Source organism: Camellia sinensis, chromosome 2 (genome assembly GCF_055761805.1).
Source record: "Camellia sinensis isolate YWXY chromosome 2, ASM5576180v1, whole genome shotgun sequence".
Classification (NCBI taxonomy): Eukaryota; Viridiplantae; Streptophyta; class Magnoliopsida; order Ericales; family Theaceae; genus Camellia; species Camellia sinensis.
In genome coordinates, this window is record NC_138962.1 from 16,575,161 (window position 1) to 16,598,966 (window position 23,806).

At 39.0% G+C, this 23,806-nt stretch overlaps 2 protein-coding genes and 1 pseudogene across 6 annotated transcripts; 2 read left to right on the forward strand and 1 right to left on the reverse strand.

Annotated features, from left to right (window-relative positions):
* Window positions 1-806: 806 nt before the first annotated feature.
* On the forward strand, window positions 807-22,080 carry LOC114290372 (serine/threonine-protein kinase ATR). 4 transcript variants are annotated; one of them, XM_082913832.1, is made up of 18 exons: window positions 807-1,017; window positions 1,094-1,238; window positions 6,001-6,113; window positions 6,759-7,093; window positions 7,274-7,398; window positions 7,892-8,036; window positions 8,148-8,702; window positions 8,780-8,855; window positions 9,398-9,713; window positions 10,444-11,697; window positions 12,099-15,498; window positions 15,613-16,182; window positions 16,832-17,455; window positions 17,789-17,983; window positions 18,813-19,024; window positions 19,363-19,553; window positions 19,998-20,188; window positions 20,474-22,080. In XM_082913832.1, the coding sequence occupies exons 1-15, from the start codon at window positions 861-863 to the stop codon at window positions 18,978-18,980; spliced, it is 8,178 nt and encodes a 2,725-aa protein (XP_082769958.1). In that variant the 5' UTR covers window positions 807-860; the 3' UTR covers window positions 18,981-19,024; window positions 19,363-19,553; window positions 19,998-20,188; window positions 20,474-22,080. The 4 variants fall into 4 exon arrangements, with proteins under 4 accessions (XP_082769958.1, XP_028090055.2, XP_028090053.2 ...); XM_028234254.2 differs by having other exon boundaries at window positions 20,412-22,066; XM_028234252.2 differs by lacking the exon at window positions 20,474-22,080 and having other exon boundaries at window positions 19,998-20,402.
* Window positions 2,576-3,778, forward strand: LOC145819881 (tubulin alpha chain pseudogene; annotated as a pseudogene). The gene has a single exon (XR_014360628.1). The product of XR_014360628.1 is annotated as a tubulin alpha chain pseudogene (transcript).
* On the reverse strand, window positions 20,477-22,015 carry LOC114270564 (pentatricopeptide repeat-containing protein At2g17033-like). Its single transcript, XM_028212087.2, has 2 exons — window positions 21,707-22,015; window positions 20,477-21,629 (listed from the first exon to the last, which is right to left on the reverse strand). Exons 1-2 carry the CDS (start codon window positions 22,013-22,015, stop codon window positions 20,568-20,570), a joined length of 1,371 nt encoding a protein of 456 aa, XP_028067888.2. The 3' UTR covers window positions 20,477-20,567.
* Window positions 22,081-23,806: the final 1,726 nt, after the last annotated feature.

Below are 23,806 nucleotides of genomic sequence, written 5' to 3' on the forward strand. Positions count from 1 at the left end.
AAACATATATGATTTTTTTCATATAAATTAAGTGAAATGGGTTAAATAAATCAACATATATGGGTTAAAAAATCATATATGGTTCCAATCTATTTACATGTTTTTGACAAATCAATAACAACCCATTTATGAATCCCCAACAGATTAAGTGACTGAACCAAACCAAAATCAATAACAAATCTATACTTATATATGTATATAACAACAAGATGATGAAATAGGCCTCGCCGTCGCCGCAATGTCGCCTTCCCGCCATCGCATCGCCGCTGGACTCACTGTTGCTTGCGATCCTTTGCGTTGCTCGTTCGTCATTGCGTTGCTTTTCCATCTCTGCCATTTCTTTCGTCTCTCAGTTCCTCTCTCAGTTTGCGTTCGTTCTCTTTCAATTCCTTAGTCGCCTCTTACAATGCATCTCTCTCTCTGCTAGGGTTCACCGACTCAGATCGATGGTGCAAAGCAAATAAAATGATACAGAAAAGAGAAAATGAGAAAAATGAAGAAAATGAAAATTTTGAATTAAAAAAAAAATCACTAAATAAAATGATGTCGTTTTCTCCAAAACGACGTCAAACAACGTCGTTTTGGGGACCGCCGCAAAAACCATGGCAGAAGTTAGCATAACCTTTAAAAATAAATAAATAAATAAATAAATAAATTTTGTTCCCATTGTTAGGGTACAAGGAGGAGGAAATCTCAATTTATAGGGGTCCAAAATAAAATAAGGGAGAATTGTCCGAGTTGGATCCGAGTGGAGAACAAAGCGGCGGTGACTCATCAACTGCAGTCAAGTAAAAGTGAGTGAGTGAAGTAAAATTCGAAAAAGGAGGGAAGTGATAGAGAGAGAGAGAGAGAGAGAGGCCATGGCAAACCTCTCAAGCCTAGTTCACGAGCTTCGCGAACGCATAGCAGCTTCATCATCAACACCTCCCAACATCGGAGACGATGACGCTCTCGAGATCAGATTTCGCGCTGTTCTTCCCAATCTTCTTCACGCCTATGTGGTCCCCTCTTCTTCAGGTCTCTCTCTCTCTCTCTCTAAAACCCCTCTGTTCAATAAATTCTCGGATTCATCGTTGCTTTTCTTGGTGTGTAGCCAATGAGAGAGAGGTCATCGCGGTATTGAAGCTATTGACTCACACAGCAAAGAATTTCCCCGGAGTTTTCTTCCATGGCAGGGCTGCCGCAGTCCTACCTCTTATTGGTCACATACTGCCATTCTTCGCCGAGCCCGCATTTCGGTGAGTGTGGTTAACCAGTATTCTCTTTAGTGTGCTGTCATGAAATTGTGTAATTTTCTAGTGTATTGTCTGCAAGTTTGATGCTTCTTTGGTTATTAATGAAAGAATGTTTGTCTTTTATGTTTCTTTATGGAGTTTTATGTTATTTGACTTTTGTGTAATGTTTGGTGTTGTAAGGGCATCTCCAATGCTTGGCTCAAATTTTGGTAAAAGTCACTTAAAACATCCTCCATTGCTTGACCCAAATTTATAACAAATTGAGTTTTTCTCAAATTTTTACCCAAATCAAGGGAGACTCAAATCTTTACTCAAAAATTTCTACGCTATTTTGTGTGTTTTAAATTAATCAATCTTCCATTAGTGAAGCTTTTACTCAAATTTATGCTTAAATCTAAGTTTGTCCATTGGGAGTGTTTCATATAAAAGAAACTCAGGCCATGTTTGTTTGGGTGGACATGAGCTTGGGATTGGACTAATAGTCCAACAAAATTATTAATCCGATGTTTGGTTAAACAATTGAAGTAGGGACTAATTATTTTAAACTTGACTATTAGTTAAGAAAGGATACATAATCCAACGGATTCGTAGTCTTAGGACTATTAGTTATGGGAATGCTAATCCAGTCCGCCCAAACAAACATGGCCTCAATGTTTTATTCAAATTTGAGTAAGGACTGCAGATGGCCTAAGGTATCCACTTTTAAGTTATGGATTTTGTATATTTTGTAGAGTGACAGCACATTATGCCCCAACTAAGAAAAGAAATTCTTACAGTATATTTATACATAAACTACATAAACACTCCCCAAGTTGCTTCCAACCTTATATGTTTCCTATGTGCCCTTGCCATCCCACGCTCGTCTCTGCACCCAGTTCGTGCAATTAAGGTTTCAACCTCCTCAATAAGAAAAAAGAATGAACAGATGATGCATTACACCCAAGATAGTTTTGATATCTTCCGAGCAGCATTTATTACATTTTTGGCACTGTGGTTGGGTGTGTTGGCCTCTGTACATATTCTCAACAATATTTTAATTGTGTATGGCTGGATGTTAATTTATGGTTACAAAATGCTATGTGAATAGCAACTATCAAATGTGTTAAAACCTATCACCTACTTCACCCACTTAAACCTACTCCACTAAACCTAACCCACTACACCACTACCACCTCCACTTCACCTACTCCTTACCTACTACACACTCACCCTCTTCTATATATAGGAATCATGAATCATTGTAATAGAAATCAAATCAAACAATCAATAATACAATCATTTCTCTTTATACATTAAATTTCTACATGGTATCAGAGCTGGTTTAGAACGTAGTATTTTTTGCTTCACCGGCGGGCGGCAACTTCGCCTTGGCCGCCTGCCGGACCTCAACCTAGTCCGCTAAAATTCTCTACACTTACCTTCACTCGTCTGCAACAATGATGGTTCAAAACACACACACACAGAGCACCCACCATGCACTGAATGGGGGTCCTTTCCTTTGTTGTTTGTTACTCATGATGATCAACATCATCTAGGAATGCTAGTTACAAGTCTAGCACCCACCCTGTCAAGCCTGTTCACCATTGCTGATGCCTTCAACACCTTTTTCAGTGAAACTGGTGCGGGAAAGCATGTCCCTCGTGCTGTCTTTGTAGACCTTGAACCCACTGTCATAGATGAAGTGAGGACTGGAACCTACCGTCAGCTATTCCACCCTGAGCAACTCATCAGTGGCAAGGAAGATGCTGCCAACAACTTTGCCCGTGGTCACTATACAATTGGGAAGGAGATTGTTGATCTCTGCCTGGACCGTATTCGTAAACTTGCTGACAACTGCACTGGCCTCCAAGGCTTCCTAGTTTTCAATGCTGTTGGAGGGGGCACTGGATCTGGTCTTGGTTCCCTTCTTTTGGAGCGCCTCTCAGTTGATTATGGCAAGAAATCAAAGCTTGGTTTCACTGTCTATCCCTCTCCTCAAGTCTCCACATCTGTTGTTGAGCCCTACAACAGTGTCCTCTCAACCCATTCCCTCCTGGAGCATACTGATGTCGCTGTGCTTCTTGACAATGAAGCTATTTACGAAATCTGCAGGCGCTCTCTTGACATTGAGCGGCCCGCCTACACCAACCTGAACCGCCTTGTTTCCCAGGAGGGTACTCGGTTGGTTTTGGACTAACTCAGTGAGGACTGCTGCGAGATCCGCCTTGAAGATCCACTCCTCCAACCTGCGATGGTTTCCTTATCGACTTGGTTCCGATACATAGCCCACAAACTCGAGTACTCTGTCTGTCTCTCTGGTCCCTTTCTCTCCACTCATTTATTTTATTATTATTTTGTATCAACCCAATTCATTTTCTTATTATTATTAGAGACATGACTTGAACCCTCCTCGGGCCACCCACTTCACTTTTCTTATTATTATTATATACACTTTTCCCTTCTAACATATTCTCCACCCAAAACCATCCTCACCTTTTCCACCGCCCAACTTTTCCTTGCACCTCAACTTTTTATCTTTTCTTTATATATATATATAAAAAAAAAAAAAATTCATTCCATCTACTTTTTCTGCTCAGTCTTGTACCTTCAAGCCATTCAGATTTGCACAATACACTCATTTTATTTCTATCGGGACTCCGCCCTGATCACAATTTTACACCAAAAAAAATAAAAAAATAAAAAAAAAATAAAAATAAAAATAAAAAAACCACAAAACAACCACATCCACAGGCGGGATTTTTCTTCTCTACTCTGCCGCCGGTCTCTTCTTTTTGCCTCCGTCCTGAGCGGCCCTTGCCGGTGCTGCCTCCGTATTTCCCACGCCACCGAGCACATTCACTCCCTCCTGCTCTTCCACTACAGCATATGGCGGACCTCCAAATCGGAACATCACGGTGGCCTTCCGCTTCAGCTCCTTGTTTTCCGCTTTCAGCACACTTATCTCTGCTCGCGCATCCTTATACATGCGTTGGAGCAGAGCCAGTTGGGCGTTTAACTGCTGCACCTCATTTGTCCTACTCTGCAACCGGTGCGACAAGTTTGTGACCGCAGTCATGGTTTCCACACATGACTTCAATGTATACTGATTGGCCTCAATATCCATTTGCACTGTCATTTTTTGCTCCACCGACCGCATCGGAAAGTTCAACGGAGCAAAACCAGAGGTGTTTGGTTGAGGTTCACGGGCCACCGCACCAGTTATCTCTCCTGTTGACTCGTTGAGGTCGGGAAAGAGAGTGAGCAGACCACGGGAAGAAGAGGCCATGTTCTGGGTAGCTGAACGGGAGGAAGAGGCCATGTTTTTTGGGTTGCTGAGTGTTTCCGAGAAGGGTTGGATACAGAGTATTTACAGATTGTTTCAGAATGACAAGTTCAGAGGTTTCAGTCTGGTTTGGTTTCCACCGCCTCCGCATTGGTTTATATTGACACTGACGACGCGGCCGACACGCCGCTTTGTCGCTCACGTGCCTCGCCGCGTCTCCGGCTCACCTTTTGATGGCTCGACGCTTTCTGTCGGGCACGACTTTTGATGAAGTGGGCGCGCCTTTTGAGGGCGCAACTTTTGATGGCACGCCTTTTTATGGATTGGGCACGCCTTTTGATGGCACGCCTTTTTATGGATTGGGCACGCCTTTTGATGGCAGGCTTTTTGATAGATTTGGCACGCCTTTTGAGGGTGCGACTTTTTAGGGGTCCGACAAGACTCTGTAAACTGTCCCGACATTGATTCCGGTTAGTTTCTACAAGGGTCCGACAAGACTCTGTAAACTGTCCCGACATTGATTCCGGTTAGCTCCTTTATAGGTCCGACAAGACTCTGTAAACTGTCCCGACATTGATTCCGGTTAGTTTCTACAAGGGTCCGACAAGACTCTGTAAACTGTCCCGACATTGATTCCGGTTAGTTTCTACAAGGGTCCGACAAGACTCTGTAAACTGTCCCGACATTGATTACGGTTAGTTTCTACAAGGGTCCAGCAAGACTCTGTAAACTGTCACAACAACTGTCACAACATTGTCTGCTACAACGGTCCGACATGACCCCATAAACTGTCTTCTACATCGGTCTGACACCGCCATCCAGTGTCCTCTACACAGTTATGACACCACCATACAGTGTCCTCTACAACGTTATGACACCACCATCCAGTGGCTTCACCAATGGTCTGACACGACCATACAGTGTCTCCTATCCTCTTTTATTTTTATGTATTTTCTTGTTTTGTTACTCTCTCCAAACTCAAGTTGGCTAGTTCCTATCCCCCTTGAGTTTGCGGGGGGCTGTTAAAACCTATCACCTACTTCACCCACTTAAACCTACTCCACTAAACCTAACCCACTACACCACTACCACCTCACCTACTCCACTAAACCTAACCCACTACACCACTACCACCTCCACTTCGCCTACTCCTTACCTACTACACACTCACCCTCTTCTATATATAGGAATCATGAATCATTGTAATAGAAATCAAATCAAACAATCAATAATACAATCATTTCTCTTTATACATTAAATTTTTACAAAATGACTATTAGTTGTAAATCTTTAGCCTGTGTTTAAATAAAAAAAAAGATATGTGGTTTGAATTTTTTATCACTAAACAAACAATGTTTGTGCAAAAAATGCACATTACCACTTCTTGATACTATTCTTGCTTGTTTTTCATATTTCTTTCTTCATTTTCTGTTGAGTACATGTTTCAGCATCTTTTTATTTTTTTATCACTGGTTGTTGGAAAATTAACATAATATGTTTCAGCTCTCGGCATGGAGTGATTTTTGAAACAGTTGGATCCCTTTTATCCTTGCTCCGTACAGGAGATCGAGATGCATACCGTCAGTTTTTTATAGACACCATGCTGATGGTTGAAGGTATGAAATGCACCCTGCAAACATCACAATATATAAAATAAAGGTGATTGCATCATTTAAAGAACTGAGTGATGCTCTATATTATTTTTCTCTCTTTGTTGCCCACAGTGGTACTCTTGTTTGATGATTTCCTCAAACTTACGAAGAATGTTCATGGAAAGAATAGCAACGTTTTTTGTTTTCTGTCCCTTTCTCTAGTTAGTGATGGATGAGGGAATTGGATAAAAAAGTGTGACCCAATGCACGAAGCTCCCATTCAAGTGGGGTTGCATTACTTTATATTTATTAAGTTTGATTGTTTTATTATGTTTTAAAAATTGTAGTTTTACTTTTTGCAACTTTTAATAAGAATTTCGGTGGATGCCTATAAATAGGCCTTTTATGTAATGGTTTCACATACTATGATATTGAGATAAGAGATTTTAGGGTTTCTTTTGTTTTCTTGCGCTTGACCTTTATTTTCTTTTCTTTTCTTTTGGTTACTCCATGGCACATAATTCTTGACACGCTATAATGCTCCATAATTCAATGATTCATGGTCTAGACCATTGCGATCAATTCTTCAATTATGTTTTTGCACTACTAATATATCTCATAGCCATGATCAGGACCATCCTATAAAGTAACTTGCTCGTCTTTGTACAGATCTTCTTTATATAGCATCTCTCTGTGCCAACGAGTCAAGCATTACAGTATCACGCAAAGTGTCTTTGAAGTGCTTCTGTGAGTCGTTTAATGGTATTTCCAGTGATCCTGCTCTTCTCAGTGATCTTCCTCCTTGCAGCAAAGCTGCTGATGGTCTTGGTGTTTTGATTAACCTCACTGGCAAACAAAGGTGGCAGCCTTTTGCCACTTGGGTCATTAGGCTTATTTCTAAATGCCTAACTGAGGGAACTCTATATGTTGAAGGACTTATCAATGTGTCATTTGTTTCGGCTGCATGTACTTTGTTATGCTATGGGGAAGCTGATCTGCATATGGTGGGTAGCATATTGATTACAAGTTGGCATTTTTCAGTGTAGTTTTTTAGTTATATATTTAGCTTATCAGCTCAACCAAACTTGAATGCTTGATAAATGTATATATACTTTTCCATCTTTGACTTTGCGAGTTGTGAGCTTATTGTGGTATGGTTATCTAACAAATCAAATTTTGTGAAGGCATGTTTTGACTTTGCACGCATCATTGGAACAGTTGTGGATTATGAAATTGTTCCCAGCGAGAAATTAATTCAGCTGATATCAACTATATTAAGTGAAGATGTGGAGGGGCTTCCAGTGTTCAGGTACATCTTCAGATGCTTGGAAATTACTACTGTTTCCTCATAACTATCCCTGTATGAAGCTTGAATGGTCTAGTTTTAGGTCAGTCAGTAGTTTGTAGTAGAATATCACTAGAAAATTAGTTTTACCATGACAAATTCTTTCGTACTTTACACTGGAAACTTTTGATTCTTTTTCTTTTTTTATCTCATTGTCCCTTACTGTTTAGTTATAACTAGTATTTCTAAACACTTGAGATAACTCCCCTTCGTTACTTCCCTTTTAAAAACAACAATTGGTAGGGCTTTGAATTGTCAGTGGGTCCTACTGAGAAAACCCATTAAACTGCAATTTTTCTGCAGCTTTTGTTGTACTCTGTTACAGGTCTACATGGTGTAATAAAAATTTCTTGGTGGTCTAATTATTGTCCTTTCACTGGTAAACAATTACCGTCAGACTATTTTGCTCAAGTATTTTCATTAAAACACTACTACTAATGCTAATCTCAATTTGCAGAAACACTGTCTATGATTCTTCCATGGGCAGTTGCCTTCATGTACTGCACTCTAGTTGTAGTGATGATGATGTCAGGTTGACTGCTGCAAATTTAGTCACTATTTTTCCAGAGTCAATGCGAAGAACAAGAAGTCCAGAGCTTAAGGTTTAATCTGGTCCCCATTATTCTTTTTTGTAGACAGTCATGATTATTCTAGCTAGACGTAAAATTGATAACTTAATTCCTTAGGGAAGGTAATTACTTTTTATTTTTCAGGCTGCTTTATGCAATGCATACATTCGAATTGTTAAAAGTTGCCCCCCTCACATTTGGAGGCCAGAATCTCTCATCTGCTTGCTTTGTTCCTCAAATGCCTGTTTTGCATTGATTGATTGCTTACGAATAGTTCTATCTACGATCAGTCTTGATATTGTTGAAGAAGCATCAACTGATGATGGTAATATGCATTTATCAACCCCAAATCACAGTGGATATGAGAGCTTAAGAGTTGGAGGGAAAAGACCTGTTCAGGACTTCAACACATCCAAGCCAAAGCGTCAGAAGCTAAATCAAGAAGTTATTACTTCAGATGCTAATTCTCAGGATGCAAACAAGATTGCTAGTGAATTTAATTGTAATATGCACAATTTACTTCTTTCATTTGTTGAATGTCTAAATCCTCCAGGTGGAAAAGCAAATTCATTAAGCCCGGAAGTTGCCTTAACAGCTCTTAGCACTCTTAGCATCGTTTTCTGTATATACCCACGGACAGAACTTTCAAGTTGCATTTTTGGGAAGATGCGTGAGTGGATCCCTTGGATATATGAGCAGGTTCGGTTATTATTTGTATATTGCTCATTAACTTACCCTGTACTTGCACTCATATAACTGAGAATTATATCTTGCAGGCCAAACAGTTTAGTTCACTTCCACTTGATTTAATCATCTTTTTGGAAGCGGTTCACAGTATCTTGCTTGTGGAAAGTAAGCATGTACATCTTGTTTTTAACTTTTCATCAAAATATTCACCATCTTCTCATTTGCTATGAGGGTAGCATAAATCAAAGAAATTGTTGTTGAAAACTCATGCTAGGAATATTTGTTCATGATCAATTCAATTTTTCTGGACGAAGGAAGGTACTTATTGGGAATCACCAAGATGCTGCTTCTTGTAAATAGGTTATTGTAGAAGCCCTATTTATAAGCCCTATTTATGCAGAAAAGTTATATATTTTCATATTGTATCTTTATTTATCTATTTTTAGATTTTCTTGTTTTTGGTATTACTTTGTAACTTAGTGAACATAAAATTTACATTTAATGTCCTGTGTCATTTTACTTTTGCAATTATAAGATTAAGAAGCACAAGAATTTAATATTTCCTGAGCTGGAATGAACTTGCTGCAGAGAATAGTTTCATTCCGGTTTTATTACTATTTAGCTTGTTCTCTGGAAGTGTGCTAGTTTAATCTACTAAATTCTGCTATTTAACATATTATGACTTTTGTCAACCATATTTTTTTTAGGTTCCCTTCCTGAGGAGAATAGGCTTTTAAGAAATATGGGTGATGGTGCAGATCATTGGCTATTACTGCTAAAGCTTCCATGGACTCGTACTCTTGTTATTGCAGAACCTAATCCTCCATGGAAGACAAAATGTCTCTCTGTCCAAGTTCTGTCCAAGATGGGATGCATATTGAAAAGTGAAAGTGATTTCGAAGTTCTGGATTTGGGTCTTCAAGATGAAGCGGAAGAAGTTAGAACTGAATCTGTCATTTCAATGCCAGTAATTGTTTTGTGGTCTGGTTTTGCTATTCTGACACATTTGTTCAAAAGGCTGCAGTAAGTAACCAATATATTTCTTCTGTGTGTGGGGCACTAGTATTTTTTAGTGTGCTTTGGGATTGGACCTAGTTAAAGAGGAAAAAAAAAAAGCTTTGAGTGTATCATGTGAAGTTTTTGTTCAAACATTTGCATTCATCACATTATACGCATGGAGCTCCTATGATTGATGAATGGTCTTTTATTTTTCTTGTTCTCTCTCTCTCCTCTCTCTCTCTTTTTTTTCTTTTTTTTTTTTTTTTTTTTGGGTTGGAACATTTGATAACCTTTCCTTGCACAACTATTGTGTGTTCAACTTAATGTTTCTCTTACTTATTTATTTTTCCGATAAAGGATGCCAAGTGTTAGTGACATATACTTGAAAGTGATGCAAGTAAAACCATGAAGAGATAGGGAAACAAAAGGTCCTAGAATCAATACAAGATTGGGTAGTGTGGTAAGAAGAACTATAGAGAGGAGTTTTCTTTTGTGTTATTTGCTAGGGGAATTATTTGTTTTGAGTTGCGTTGGGTTTTGGGATAGGGGTATCCATCCAACTTCAATTGTGCTATGGTTCGTATCATTAATGCATGTTGGCATCGTAGAATGTGATAGGTGTCTGAGTAACAAATGCAATATCCAGAGTTGTTCCTAGATTTATTGCTCTGCTCACTGTGTAGTTGTACAGGTTAGATTTAATTGTGGCCATTAAACCTAATTCTTCTATTGGTTTCCTTTTTCTAATTTGCAGATTCTTGGAGGAAGAGAAGAATGAACAAGTCAAGAAAATCATTCCTCTTTCTCTTGGTTATTTGGCATGCATTTATGGATCTTGTAATGGTGTTGATAGTCTTTGTGAAAGTGATTGCAAATTATTCCTGGCGAAGGAGAATGTTAAACACAATTCAGCAGTAGATCATCTACTGCGTGGATTCTGGTGTTCAATGTGTGACAGAAGAGTTGTACACAATCATGAGTTATATTCGAGGGTTGTGCATCTACCTGACATTCAAAGCATAGAATTTGGTTTCGATGCTGATTTTGTCAATCTACAATCTCTCTTCTTCAAGCTTCTTTATGATGAGTCGTCGGAAGAGGTTCAAGTTGCTTGTGTAGGAATAATTCAGCGAATCATTGCACATGGAACCAAGGATATTCTGCTTAAAACAAGATCTGAATGGATTAAATGTGTTGAATACCTACTCCTCCACAGAAAAAGGGCTTTGAGAGAAGCATTCAGCAGACAGATTGGATTCTTTATTCAGCAGCCCATCTTAAATTGTTTGCTTTTAGATGAGGAGGAATCAAACAAAACAAAAGAACAGAAATTCTTGGACAAGATAAAACATGCTTTGGCAGCAGCTGATGATCCGCAGATATTTGAGACTCTTCTGGAATCCACAGCAGAGATTATGATTTCAGTTGATATTGACAGTCAACTTTTCTTATTCTCGCTTATTTTATTGGTTGATCAGCTTGATAATCCACATTTGACAGTGAGGTTGACAGCATCAAAGCTAATACGTCGATCTTGCTTCTTCCATCTTAAAGGAGGATTTGAGCTAATCCTATCAAAAGTTATTAGTGTTCGGAATGAATTATATGATTATCTGTCTGTGATGCTTTCAAGTCGTCCAAAAATGGCCGGAGAGTTTGCAGAGGCCGTTCTCAGTATTGAAACTGAAGAACTTGTCAAGAAAATGGTTCCTGTTGTCCTTCCAAAGCTCGTGGTCACTCAGCAAGATAATGATCAAGCTGTTGTTATCTTATACGAGTTAGCCAAGTGCTTAAACACGGATATGGTGCAACTGATTGTTACTTGGCTACCAAAAGTGCTTGCTTTTGCTCTTCATCGAGCTGACAGTGGAGAGTTGCTCTCTGTTTTGCAGTTTTACCATGTGCAGACCGGGTCTGACAACCAAGAAATATTTGCAGCCGCATTACCTGCACTTCTGGATGAACTTGTGTGCTTTATAGATGGTGATTTGGATGAGACAAACAAAAGGTACAAAATTCTTTGCCAATTTGAAGATTTTAAGGAAATGATGTAGACATTGTTGGTTGATCAGTCTAAAATTAAGCATGTTTTCAGTGTTCTCCTAACTTTGGCTTTGCTTTACTTGTAATGCGCTCTTAACTACTGTGTAATTACATATAAGTCGAGCTGCAATTCTTTCTCTTATTTACTTTTATCTAGGGTTTGGATGTTGACTAAGTTCAGCTGTTGCTTTTATGTCTTGTTAGTCCTTATGTCAATACTTTTCAAACCTGAATTGGTTGGACAGGATTTCTGATATTGGGGTTTCTTTAGCGTAGAATTTATGCTTCATTTCATGTTACTTGCTGCTGTTATATCTGTAAAATGGAACATCAGTCAGTCAGTGCTATTACATTTTGTGTTTACAGGTTAGCTAGGGTGCCTCAGATGATAAGTGAAGTTGCAAGAATTCTGACTGGTACTGAAGATCTTCCTGGATTTTTGAAGAATCATTTTGTTGGTCTTCTCAACAGTATGGATAGAAAAATGCTTCATTCAGAGGATCTGTCACTGCAGAAACAAGCCATGAAACGTATAGAGATGCTGATTAATATGATGGGTTCACACCTTAGCACTTATGTACCTAAACTTATGGTTCTTCTCATGTATGCTATAGATAAGGAGTCACTGCAGGCTGAGGGTCTCTGTGTCTTGCATTTTTTTATAAAGCAGTTGGCAAAAGTGTCGCCTTCTAGTACTAAACATGTAATATCTCAAGTTTTTGCTGCTCTTATTCCTTTGTTGGAGCGAGATAAAGAACATTCTTCTTCAAATTTCAGTAAAATTGTGGAAATATTGGAAGAACTTGTTTTTGAGAACAGGGGTATTCTAAAGCAGCATATCTGTGAGTTTCCTCCTTTGCCCAGTATTCCTGCTCTAGCAGAAGTGAACAAGGTGATATGTGAAGCACGTGGGCCGATGACTTTGAAAGACCAACTGCGAGATATTGTTGATGGGTTAAATCATGAGAATTTGAATGTTAGGTATATGGTGGCTTGTGAGCTGAGCAAACTGCTGAATGTGAGAAGGGAGGATGTCACTTCTTTTGTCACTGGGGAAGTAGGTTCAGATATGGATGCCTTGAGTTCTTTGATTACTTCCTTGCTTATAGGCTGTGCAGAAGAATCAAGGACTTTGGTTGGACAGCGGCTGAAGTTGGTATGTGCTGATTGCCTTGGAGCACTTGGTGCAGTTGATCCTGCCAAAGTAAAGGGTTTTTCAAGCCAGCGCTTTAAAATTGCTTGTTCTGATGATGATTTAATCTTTGAGTTGATCCACAAGCATCTGGCCAGGGCTTTTAGAGCTTCACCTGACACCATTATCCAAGACTCAGCTGCATTGGCTATACAGGAGCTGCTGAAGATTGCAGGTTGTGAGGCTTCACTTGATGAAAATGTTACAGCTTCTGCGTCACAGACACTAAAATGTAAACCTCCTTTTGGTGTCCCTCCATCTGGTATCAAGAGCACAGCTGATTCCTGTGGAATGAATGGGAGGGGTCAGAGATTGTGGGACCGTTTCTCTAATTATGTCAAAGAGATAATTGCCCCTTGTTTAACCTCACGATTTCAGCTTCCAAATGTGGCTGATTCTGCATCTGCCGGTCCTATTTACAGGCCTTCGATGTCATTTAGAAGATGGATATTTTTCTGGATAAAAAAATTGACTGTGCATGCAACTGGTTCTCGTGCAAGTATTTTCAACTCTTGCCGAGGTATAGTGCGTCATGATATGCAAACAGCAATATATCTGCTACCTTATTTGGTCCTTGATGCTGTCTGCCATGGTACTGAGGAGGCACGCTGTGGCATAACAGAAGAGATCCTATCTGTTCTTGATGCTGCAGTATCCGAGAACAATGTGGCTGCAATTCATGGAATCAGTTCCAGACAAAGTGAAGTTTGCATTCAGGCTGTGTTCACTCTTCTTGATAATCTTGGCCAATGGGTGGATGATGTTGAACAAGAAATTGCTCTTTCTCAGTCTCTTCAGTCATCAAATTCTAAGCAACAAGCGTCCAAGTTAAAAGAGAAGAGCACTAATTCTTCAACGGATTCAGACCAATTCCTTATGCAGTGTAAATATGTTTCAGAGCTTTTGGCTGCAATTCCTAAGGTAACCCTTGCTAGGGCTTCCTTCAGGTGTCAGGCTTATGCTAGGTCCTTCTTGTACTTTGAGTCTCACGTTCGGGAAAAGTCAGGATCTTTCAACCCTGCTGCTGAGAGAAGTGGCATCTTTGAGGATGAAGATGTCTCATTTCTGATGGAAATATACAGCAGCTTGGATGAGCCTGATGGTTTATCTGGTTTGGCATGTTTACGTAAATCTAAAAGCTTACAAGACCAACTCTTAATAAACAAGAAAGCAGGAAACTGGGCAGAAGTTTTGACTTCTTGTGAACAAGCTCTGCAGATGGAACCCACTTCAGTTCAGAGGCATTCAGATGTCCTTAACTGTTTGCTAAACATGTGCCATTTGCAGGCGATGGTTACTCATGTCGATGGATTAATTTCTAGGGTTTCTCAGTACAAGAAAACATGGTGTATGCAAGGTGTTCAGGCTGCATGGAGGCTTGGCAGGTGGGAGCTGATGGATGAGTACCTTAATGGGGCTGATGAAGAAGGTTTACTATGTAGCAGTTCGGAGAGTAATGCCTCCTTTGACATGGATGTTGCAAAGATTCTCCAAGCAATGATGAAAAAAGATCAATTCTCAGTTGCTGAAAGAATTGCACTCTCAAAACAAGCTCTGATTGCTCCTTTGGCTGCTGCAGGCATGGATTCCTATATCCGGGCTTACCCGTTTGTTGTAAAGCTTCACATGCTAAGGGAACTAGAAGACTTCCACACTCTCCTTGTTGGTGAGTCTTTCTTGGAGAAGTCATTCCATCCAGGTGAATCTGGATTCTCAAAAGTAGTGGAAAACTGGGAAAATCGGCTCAGATTTACACAACCATCTCTCTGGACGAGGGAGCCACTCTTGGCTTTTCGGAGACTGGTTTTTGGTGCCAGTGGTCTTGGTGCTCAAGTTGGGAACTGCTGGCTGCAATATGCAAAACTCTGTCGATCAGCTGGTCATTATGAGACAGCTAATCGAGCAATTTTAGAAGCAAAGGCTTCAGGTGCACCTAATGTTCACATGGAAAAGGCTAAGCTTCTGTGGAGCACTAGGAGATCTGATGGTGCCATTGCAGAACTGCAACAAAATCTCCTGAACATGCCAGTGGAGGTTATTGGCTCTGCTGCAATGTCATCCATCACGAGCCTTTCATTGGTTCCACTGAACCAACCACCTTTACCTTCTGATACTCAAGATCTGAATGAGAATCTGGATATTGCCAAAACCCTCCTCCTGTACTCAAGGTGGATCCATTATACTGGCCAGAAGCAGAAGGAAGATGTTATCGGTCTTTATTCTAGGGTGAGGGAACTTCAGCCCAAGTGGGAGAAAGGATACTTTTATATGGCTAAGTATTGTGATGAACTGCTTGTTGATGCCAGAAAACGGCAGGAGGAGAATTTTGACCTTGGTCCAAGGATGATTCCATCTGTTTCCATGACCGTTGTTTCTATGAATTTAAATTCTGAAAAGCGTTGGTGGTCTTACATTCCTGATGTATTGTTATTCTATGCAAAGGGTCTTCACAGGGGCCACAAGAATCTCTTTCAAGCCCTTCCAAGGTTGTTAACCCTTTGGTTTGACTTTGGGAGCATTTATCAAAGAAGTGGTTCATCATCCAATAAAGATATGAAAAATGTTCATCTGAAGGTAGTGATTTTATTGTACTTATCTTCATATTTTTCAACCAAAATTGTAATTACTATCTCCGACATCATCTTTTAAAAAATATATGTTTATACTGTTCTATTCTTTCCTTTGCAGGTAGTAAGCATCATGCGAGGGTGTTTAAAGGATCTGCCTACACATCAGTGGTTAACAGTTCTTCCTCAATTAGTTTCTAGAATTTGCCACCAAAATGAAGAAATTGTCCGGCTGGTCAAACACATCATCACTTCCGTTCTCCGGCAATACCCACAGCAAGCCCTTTGGATTATGGCAGCAGTTTCAAAATCCACAGTACCTTCAAGGAGGGAGGCTGCTGCGGAGATAATACAATCTGCACGAAAAGGGTCAAGTCAGGGAAACGGTGGCAACAATTTGTTTGTTCAATTTGCAACCCTGATTGACCATCTAATCAGGTTGTGCTTCCATGCGGGCCAGTCAAAGGCAAGGACGATCAATATCTTAACTGAATTCAGTGCATTGAAGAGGATGATGCCGCTCGGTATCATAATGCCCATCCAACAGTCCCTCACAGTTAATCTACCCACATATGATACAAATCTGACTGACTCGCTTAGATCTGATATCTTCTCTGCCTCAGAGCTTCCTACAATATCAGGTATCGCAGATGAAGCGGAGATCCTTTCATCTCTTCAGCGACCCAAGAAGGTAAGCTTCTTGCATGATCTGTGGTTCAAATCAGATTGCTTGAATATGTTTTTTACTGAATTTTGTTAATGCACTCCCATCTGATTCACAGGTTTGGCATTTTGTTGTTCAATTACTTCACATTTGTAATGTGCCACATAATAGCGTATGAGGGCCCATGGCCATCTTTATGTCCAAAAAAGCATTTTACTATATATCTTTGCCTTTTACTATAATTTTGGACGGGTATTTCCTACTGTATATCTACTGAATGAACTTTATGATCATGAATTAGAGAGGAAAGGAACCAAATGTCTCCTGACACACCTAAAAGAAAGTGAAATAGCTCCATTGTCAGCTTGGCCATTTATGCTATCATCTGATCTCAGGTAGATAAAAAAAGGGTGAACCAATGCATGAGGCTTCTGCTAAAGCAGGCTTTGCATACATCTTGCACTCCCCAGACCCTGCTTTTTCAGGAGTCTTGTGCCTTGGGTTGTCTTCTTTTATCAGTCTAATCAAATAGTTGTAACACATGGGACCTTTTGTAAACTTTATGGTTATGATATCATACCCCGTATATAAGCCTGATAGTCTGTCCTGATGGTCACTGAACATGGTACCGCATGTCATCGTTGTAACAAGGGTTCTATTGTTTTGCTGTTTACAGGTTTTTCTTTTGGGCAGTGATGGTATTGAACGTCCATTCCTTTGCAAACCCAAAGATGACCTCAGAAAAGATGCGCGCATGATGGAATTTAATGCTATGATAAACCGTTTATTATCCAAGTGCCCAGAAAGTCGCAGGAGGAAGCTTTACATTCGTACCTTTGCAGTGATTCCACTAACAGAGGACTGTGGTATGGTAGAATGGGTGCCACACACTCGTGGGCTCCGACACATACTTCAAGACATTTATATAAGTAGTGGGAAATTTGACAGGCAGAAGACAAATCCTCAAATTAAGCGAATTTATGATCAATGCCAAGGGAAAATGCCAGAAGATGAGATGCTGAAGAACAAAATTCTGCCAATGTTTCCTCCAGCTTTCCACAAATGGTTTTTGAACACATTCTCTGAACCAGCTGCCTGGTTCAGGGCTCGAGTTGCTTATGCACACACGACTGCTGTTTGGTCGATGGTTGGGCACATTGTGGGCCTTGGAGATCGACATGGTGAAAATATTCTTTTTGAGTCTACCACAGGTGACTGTGTTCACGTTGATTTCAGTTGCTTATTTGACAAAGGTTTGCAGTTGGAGAAACCTGAGCTGGTGCCTTTCAGGCTAACCCAGGTAAGAAAAGCGCCATTGATGTATAATGACCTGACTCACTGAGGTTTATGACCAAATTTTCTGCTGTATTCAAGAGTCTCAAATTGTGCAAATTGCTTATCATGTGTAACTGGATTTTTGTTCTACTAAATTTTGTACTTGCATATTGCAAATAAGTTCTCTCATTCTGGATAACACAAAACATAGAGTTTTTAAATGCAATGTTATTCCCTCAATCGAGTGCATTCTTAACACTTCACAATGTTATTCACAATATTTTCTATTAGATTTTCAAATTCTTAACTATCCCTGGTGGCTAAATTCTTGAATTGTCTTTTCTGATTGGATCTGCAGAACATGATTGATGGATTGGGTATTACTGGATATGAGGGTGTTTTCCTGAGGGTTTGTGAGATCACACTTTCAGTACTCAGGGCCCACAGGGAGACTCTAATGAGTGTTCTTGAAACTTTCATCCATGATCCTCTTGTGGAATGGACTAAATCTCACAAGTCCAGTGGGGTTGAAGTTCAGAACCCCCATGCACAGGTTAGAATCTTCATTATTCTCCTTTTCCCACTGTTTTTAGCATGTTAGCTTTATGATTGACTACAAAATTGTTTCTATTTTGAAGTTTAGCTCATCAACTTACAAGTAGACTCAAATCCGCTTTTGCAGACAGCCAAGTTGAAATTAGTCGTTGGCTTTTTAGGCCTGAAAAATCTGTTCCAAAGTAAAACTAGTTTCTAGTTGTGAGTCAACTATGAATTGACCATGTTCTAGCATTATAAGAACCCATTAACTGCCAAGACTACTTAATGTGTACAATGTTTGCTCTGGCTGGAAAATTGATTTAAACTTTAGGGGAAACTCGCTAGTGTGTGGATCAACTAGTAAAAGGGAACTGTACTCAATCTGAGTACTGTTATGTACCCCATTCCACAGGCTTGTATTAATAATATCTTACTTTTAGATATTTATGTAGACTTCATGCTTAAGTTTATATTATGCTAGTTCCATTTCACCCAAACCAAACCAAACCAAACCAAGTTTTGTGTCCCAATCAAATAGGTTTGCTAAATGAATTTTTTTACCATTATGCTCTATAGAAGGCCGTATGCTAGTTCCATTGTACTAAAAAAGAAAAATGTTATGCAGTTATTATACTTATGTTTAAGTTTGATTATTTCCATTAAACCAAAAAAAGGGACTGGAATTGTGGATTAAGTGACTCTAGCGGCTAGGTGTAATCACTCTAACTTAGTTTAACTGTAACATACTTGATTCTTGACTTTTTAAGTTTGGTATAAAAGATCATTTTGTGGGCAAAATCTTTTAAAGAGTTAACCCCTTAAGTATGCTGTGTTTGAAATTGCAGCGAGCTATCTGTAATATTGAAGCACGGCTGCAAGGAGTTGTTGTTGGTGTTGGAGCAGCACCATCTTTGCCTCTTGCTGTAGAAGGACAGGCACGCCGCTTGATTGCAGAAGCAGTTTCACACAAAAACCTTGGAAAGATGTATATATGGTGGATGCCTTGGTTTTAGGACCTGCAAGCTAAAACGTTTTCATTGTTATGCATCAATGCTAGGTATGCCATTTTGTTGAAATAGTTCCTTGGTTTTAAGAGGTGCAAGCATGATCCCCACCATTTTGTACGAGTTAATACACTTGACAGAATGGGGAGAACTCTTGCTGTTTGATAAGAAAACAGATGTATATAAACATCATCAGATGGAAGACTTTGTGATTGTCCTTATGCATGTTTTGGCTTCTTGTAGTTGCCATTATCACTTACTTTTGAGCATTACAATTCCCTATGTGACTTTGGACTTGTATTGGTGTCTCTATGTCTATCTATCAGCTCGTAACCGGGATCTTTTTTTTTTTTTCTTTCTATTTCTTCTTTCAATTAATTTGAAATGACAGTGGAAGGGATCAGGTCCGTTAATACTGCCTCATGTAGAACAGCCACAAGATCACACAGAGAAAGTGACACTAAGCTTATCAACAGTTTCTACTTTCTATCTTTTTTCTGAACATGGGTATGCAGCTGAATTCTGTCATTGGTGAGACACAATTACTGTTTCTCTTTGCAAGACACCACTTGCCAGTGGCAGGTTAGTATTCTTTCATTTGATTTAGTATTATGCACCGTAGGGATGAACTAAAATCTGTGCTATTAAATGAAAAATCTGCCTTTGCCTTGATTTTGTGTCTCGGATTGTACCTGTGACTTCTTAGCAAAAATCGATTTCTCAATAATTTGCCATTGTCTGAACAAATTGTAAATGTGGAGTTGATTTTTCTTTCTAGGAGAATTAGCCAAGTTCATTTCTATGATGTTCAAGTGATCTGTCTTGATGAACCTTTTTTCACAACTTAAGAAATTCATTTCTTTGTGTTTAAGTGATCTCATGTATGCTATAACTGGCATCCATGGAATCATAGAGTTGTTTGTAATGCTAGGACACACTCGGTGGCAATCTAAATTTTGCCTTCAATTTGGAGATGACTTGAAAAGATGTAGATTTAATGGATTGTTCTGTTGCTTGCCATTGCAGTTTAATTTCATTACAAGAGTACTACTTGGGCATCTTTTTTGCAAGAGTTGTGTGAAGGCCAATGAGGACAGGAATGGTCGAAGGCTCACAGGAGATGCAGACTAGAAAGAGCTGAAACTTGAGTATTATGCTTCAGCAAGTCCGCAGCACCACAAGAAGTAACGTCATAGAGAGAGTTTACTTATACAGAGGTAAATTAGAGCCATGATGGGATTGGGATGGTAAATTTTGTTCCCTAACCCTGCCCCTGCCCCCCTGCTGGTTTTTTGCATGTGGAATATTTTACTTTGTATATTCATGTAAAACATCGTTTGTTTAGGTCAACTCTGGTGGCAATTTGCAATATACAGCTCCCATGGTTCTTTTTATTTTAATTTTAATTTATTTATTTTTTTGTGGTAATGTCGATTTCAGGTTTGGTTCCATTTTTTGCGAATAGTGATAAGTTGACATTTGAATTCTACGTGATACTGCAGATATGTACTCCATGCCCAAAACTTGATTTTAATTCATCAGCAAATAATACGGAGAACATTTGAAATTTCTCAAGAGCTATCACTTTTGATATGATCAACCTAACCAGTCTTTCAACACTCTCCCTTTGGCAACAAAACATCCCACATTGTTCCGGTCAATTCTCATTGGACATTTCATCCGAACCATCATCTGTTTAACCAGACCTTTCACCGGCGACTCTCCCCTAACTGTGCTATGCTTTCCTGACCCACAAACCACTGTAACCTCTGCCGGAACCACCTGATTCTGATCCCGGAACCTTGACCGCAGCTCCTCTGTCCACTGTAACATAATCAAATAGGCAGATCCCAAGTGCATTCCATGCAAATCTAACTTCCCCTCCAATGAATTCCATTCCATTGCCTTCTCAAAAACTGATGATCCAATCAACTCCTGAACCAGCAAACCTTCATCGACGAGCAAATTCTCCATCAGCTCTTGGATTGAAATGGGAACAGTTTTGAGTTCTTGAAGCATTGTCATGATTGTTGGGCAAGAATTCAACACCGAGTTATATGTTCGAATTGAAAACGAAACACCTGAAGATTTCATTCTTTGGAGCCACAAAACCATCTCCGGGAGCTCACTGTGAGCTCCAAAAGATGAGAGAACCATATTTGAACAAACTGTATCTAATTTGAAACCTTCAATCTCCATTTGAACCACACATCTCTTCATATCATCGAACAAGCCTAATCTTCCAGACGCGTATATCACAGATCTGAACTCGAATGCAGATGATTTCACTCCTAAACCTCTCATCTCTTTCATCAAATTCTCAGCTTCAGGAGGTAGATCCATAGCGCACAAGCCACTGACCATCGATTCAAATGCGCGACGTTTCACATAAACAGAGGATGAAGCACACGCCAACTCCTTCAGACGTGCGTAGGAATCGAAAAAACCTGGTTTCGATTTGTGTTTGGAGTGAGAATCAATCAAATTGCAGTAGAAAAGAGCCAGGTCGCGTTCTCGAAACCCTAATTTGGAAACGGTCTCGGAAATCAAGGACTGTGCTTTGTCTTCTTGTCCCTGTTTATCAAGCAAAGCGACGAGGTCTGCTACTATCTTTGGGTTCCAATTGAACCATGAAGCTTCGCTGATCCTCGAATACAACTACAACAGCAATGTCAAGAGAGTAACTGTAAGTATTTTAGAGAGAGAGAGAGAGAGAGAGAGAGAGAGAGACTTACGGGGAGAGCGAGAGAGGAGAGGTGGGGGTGAGGAGTGTGGGGGGAGAGGAGATGGGAGAGGGCATTGAGAGCTATGGATTTGGAAGAGGAGAGTACGAATTTACGGATTAAGCGATTGGAGTGTGATGGATCGTCGGTGGTGGTGGCGAGGGAGGAGAGAAAGCGGTGGCCTTGCTTGGTTAGAGCGCAATGGGTGGTGGAAATTGGTGGGGGTTGGTGGTGGCGGCGGCGACAGTAGTGGTGGTGGTGGTGGTGGTGGTGGTTAGATGGCAGTTGCAGTGACACCTTCACGCAGCCAACCATTGCCATCGGTTTTTGGTAGCTAAAAGATGATGCCAAGGCAATCCACTTTAATCATTTGATCCATTTTTAGCAGAGTGATTAAGCATTTTTAGACGAGTAAATTAAGTGATAAGAGTTTTTTTTCTTATATTTATGATTAAAATGTCAAATTTTATGTACTTCTCTGCATATTAATATTTTTGTTTTATATTTGAACTTCTTTTAGATTGTTACAATGAATTTTGATTTTTTCATATCTTGATATTGATTTGCTACAAGTTGAAAATTATTTCAAATTTTCGAAATGCTTAATTTGTCACACGTTGAAAAATTGTTTTAAACTTTTATAACAATTTATTTGTCACATGTTAAAGATTGATTTAAACTTTTATAACAATTGATTTGTTGCATATTAAAAATCATTCCAAACTTTTATGACACGTTGAAAATCATTCCAAACTTACTCGTTGAAAATTATTCCAAATTTTTATAACAATTGATTTGTTGCACATTAAAAACCATTCTATACTTTTACAATAATTGCTCTGCTGTGCATTGAAAACTATTTCAAACTTTCATAACAACATTTGTTGCATGTTGAAAACGGTCACAACCTTTGATGTTAAAAGTATTTGAAATGTTTATTACTAACTAAAAAAATAAGAGTCTGACTAATAGTCTCAACAATTGCTAATAAGAATTACATAGTATCAAAATATTTATAATTACAACATACGTTTCTTATATTTTCAAATACTTTTACATATTTTTATTCATTCTATACATAGTGTTTCACATATTTTCAAATACTTTTACATATTTTTATTCATTCTATACATAGTTTGATACATTTCGTACACATTTATCAAAACTTAAGAATAGTTGATAGTTTATTTTTAATATTTCTCATTTGAAATACCAAAACCAGCTCACTTCGTTTATCATAGACACTTTCCGTTACTTTCTTCATATGTCCAGATTCTCAAAGAATTTGGCAAGGATCATCCTTGGGTTTTCTTGCTTAACATATTGATTAATATTAGTAATTAACTTTCTAATCTTGTTGCTCTTGTTCTTGATTCTTTATAAGATAGTTTAAATATTGGATCAGATGATTAAGATCTTGTTGAAGGACAATTCATTTAACCTATGTTCTCTTATTTATTTATTGGGGGTGCCTCAGGGAAATTGATTAGCTACATAGTTAAGATTTTATTCTTAGAATAATTAAAAAATGGAGATGTAAATGGTTGAAGAAATTTTACATAATGATAATTTCTCGAGCACACAAGAATGGCACATGAATGTGTGTTGCACACGTGCAAACAACATGCATGTGTCTACATGTGCCCACGTGCAAGCAATAACCTAATGAACTAATGGGAAAATGTTTTGCATTCTTGTGCAGGTAATTTTAGATGATATCATAAAATCTTAAAGGTTGGTAATTTTATTTTTTCAATGGTTGTTCAATTCTTTTGTCCTTGTACATATATTTAGCGGAGGAAAAAAAATGATATTTAGATTTTCTTGTAACAATGTTGCCTTCTCTCTATGATACGCTTGAAACTATAGAAAGAAGAGAACAAAGATTGAAGATGTGTATAATAATGATGAGTCAAGTTTTCTATCACGGAGTGTGCATGAGAGGTTCTAGAAAATGTTACAGATGAATTCCCTAGTTTGATTAAGTATATGCTTCCCTCAAATGTCACTCATGGATTTTGGTTGATAATCCCAAAAATTTTGTTTAGTGTTCTAGATAGAGTTTGATGTAATTTTGGACTGCCAAACAATATTTTGGGCTAACTTCTCTTG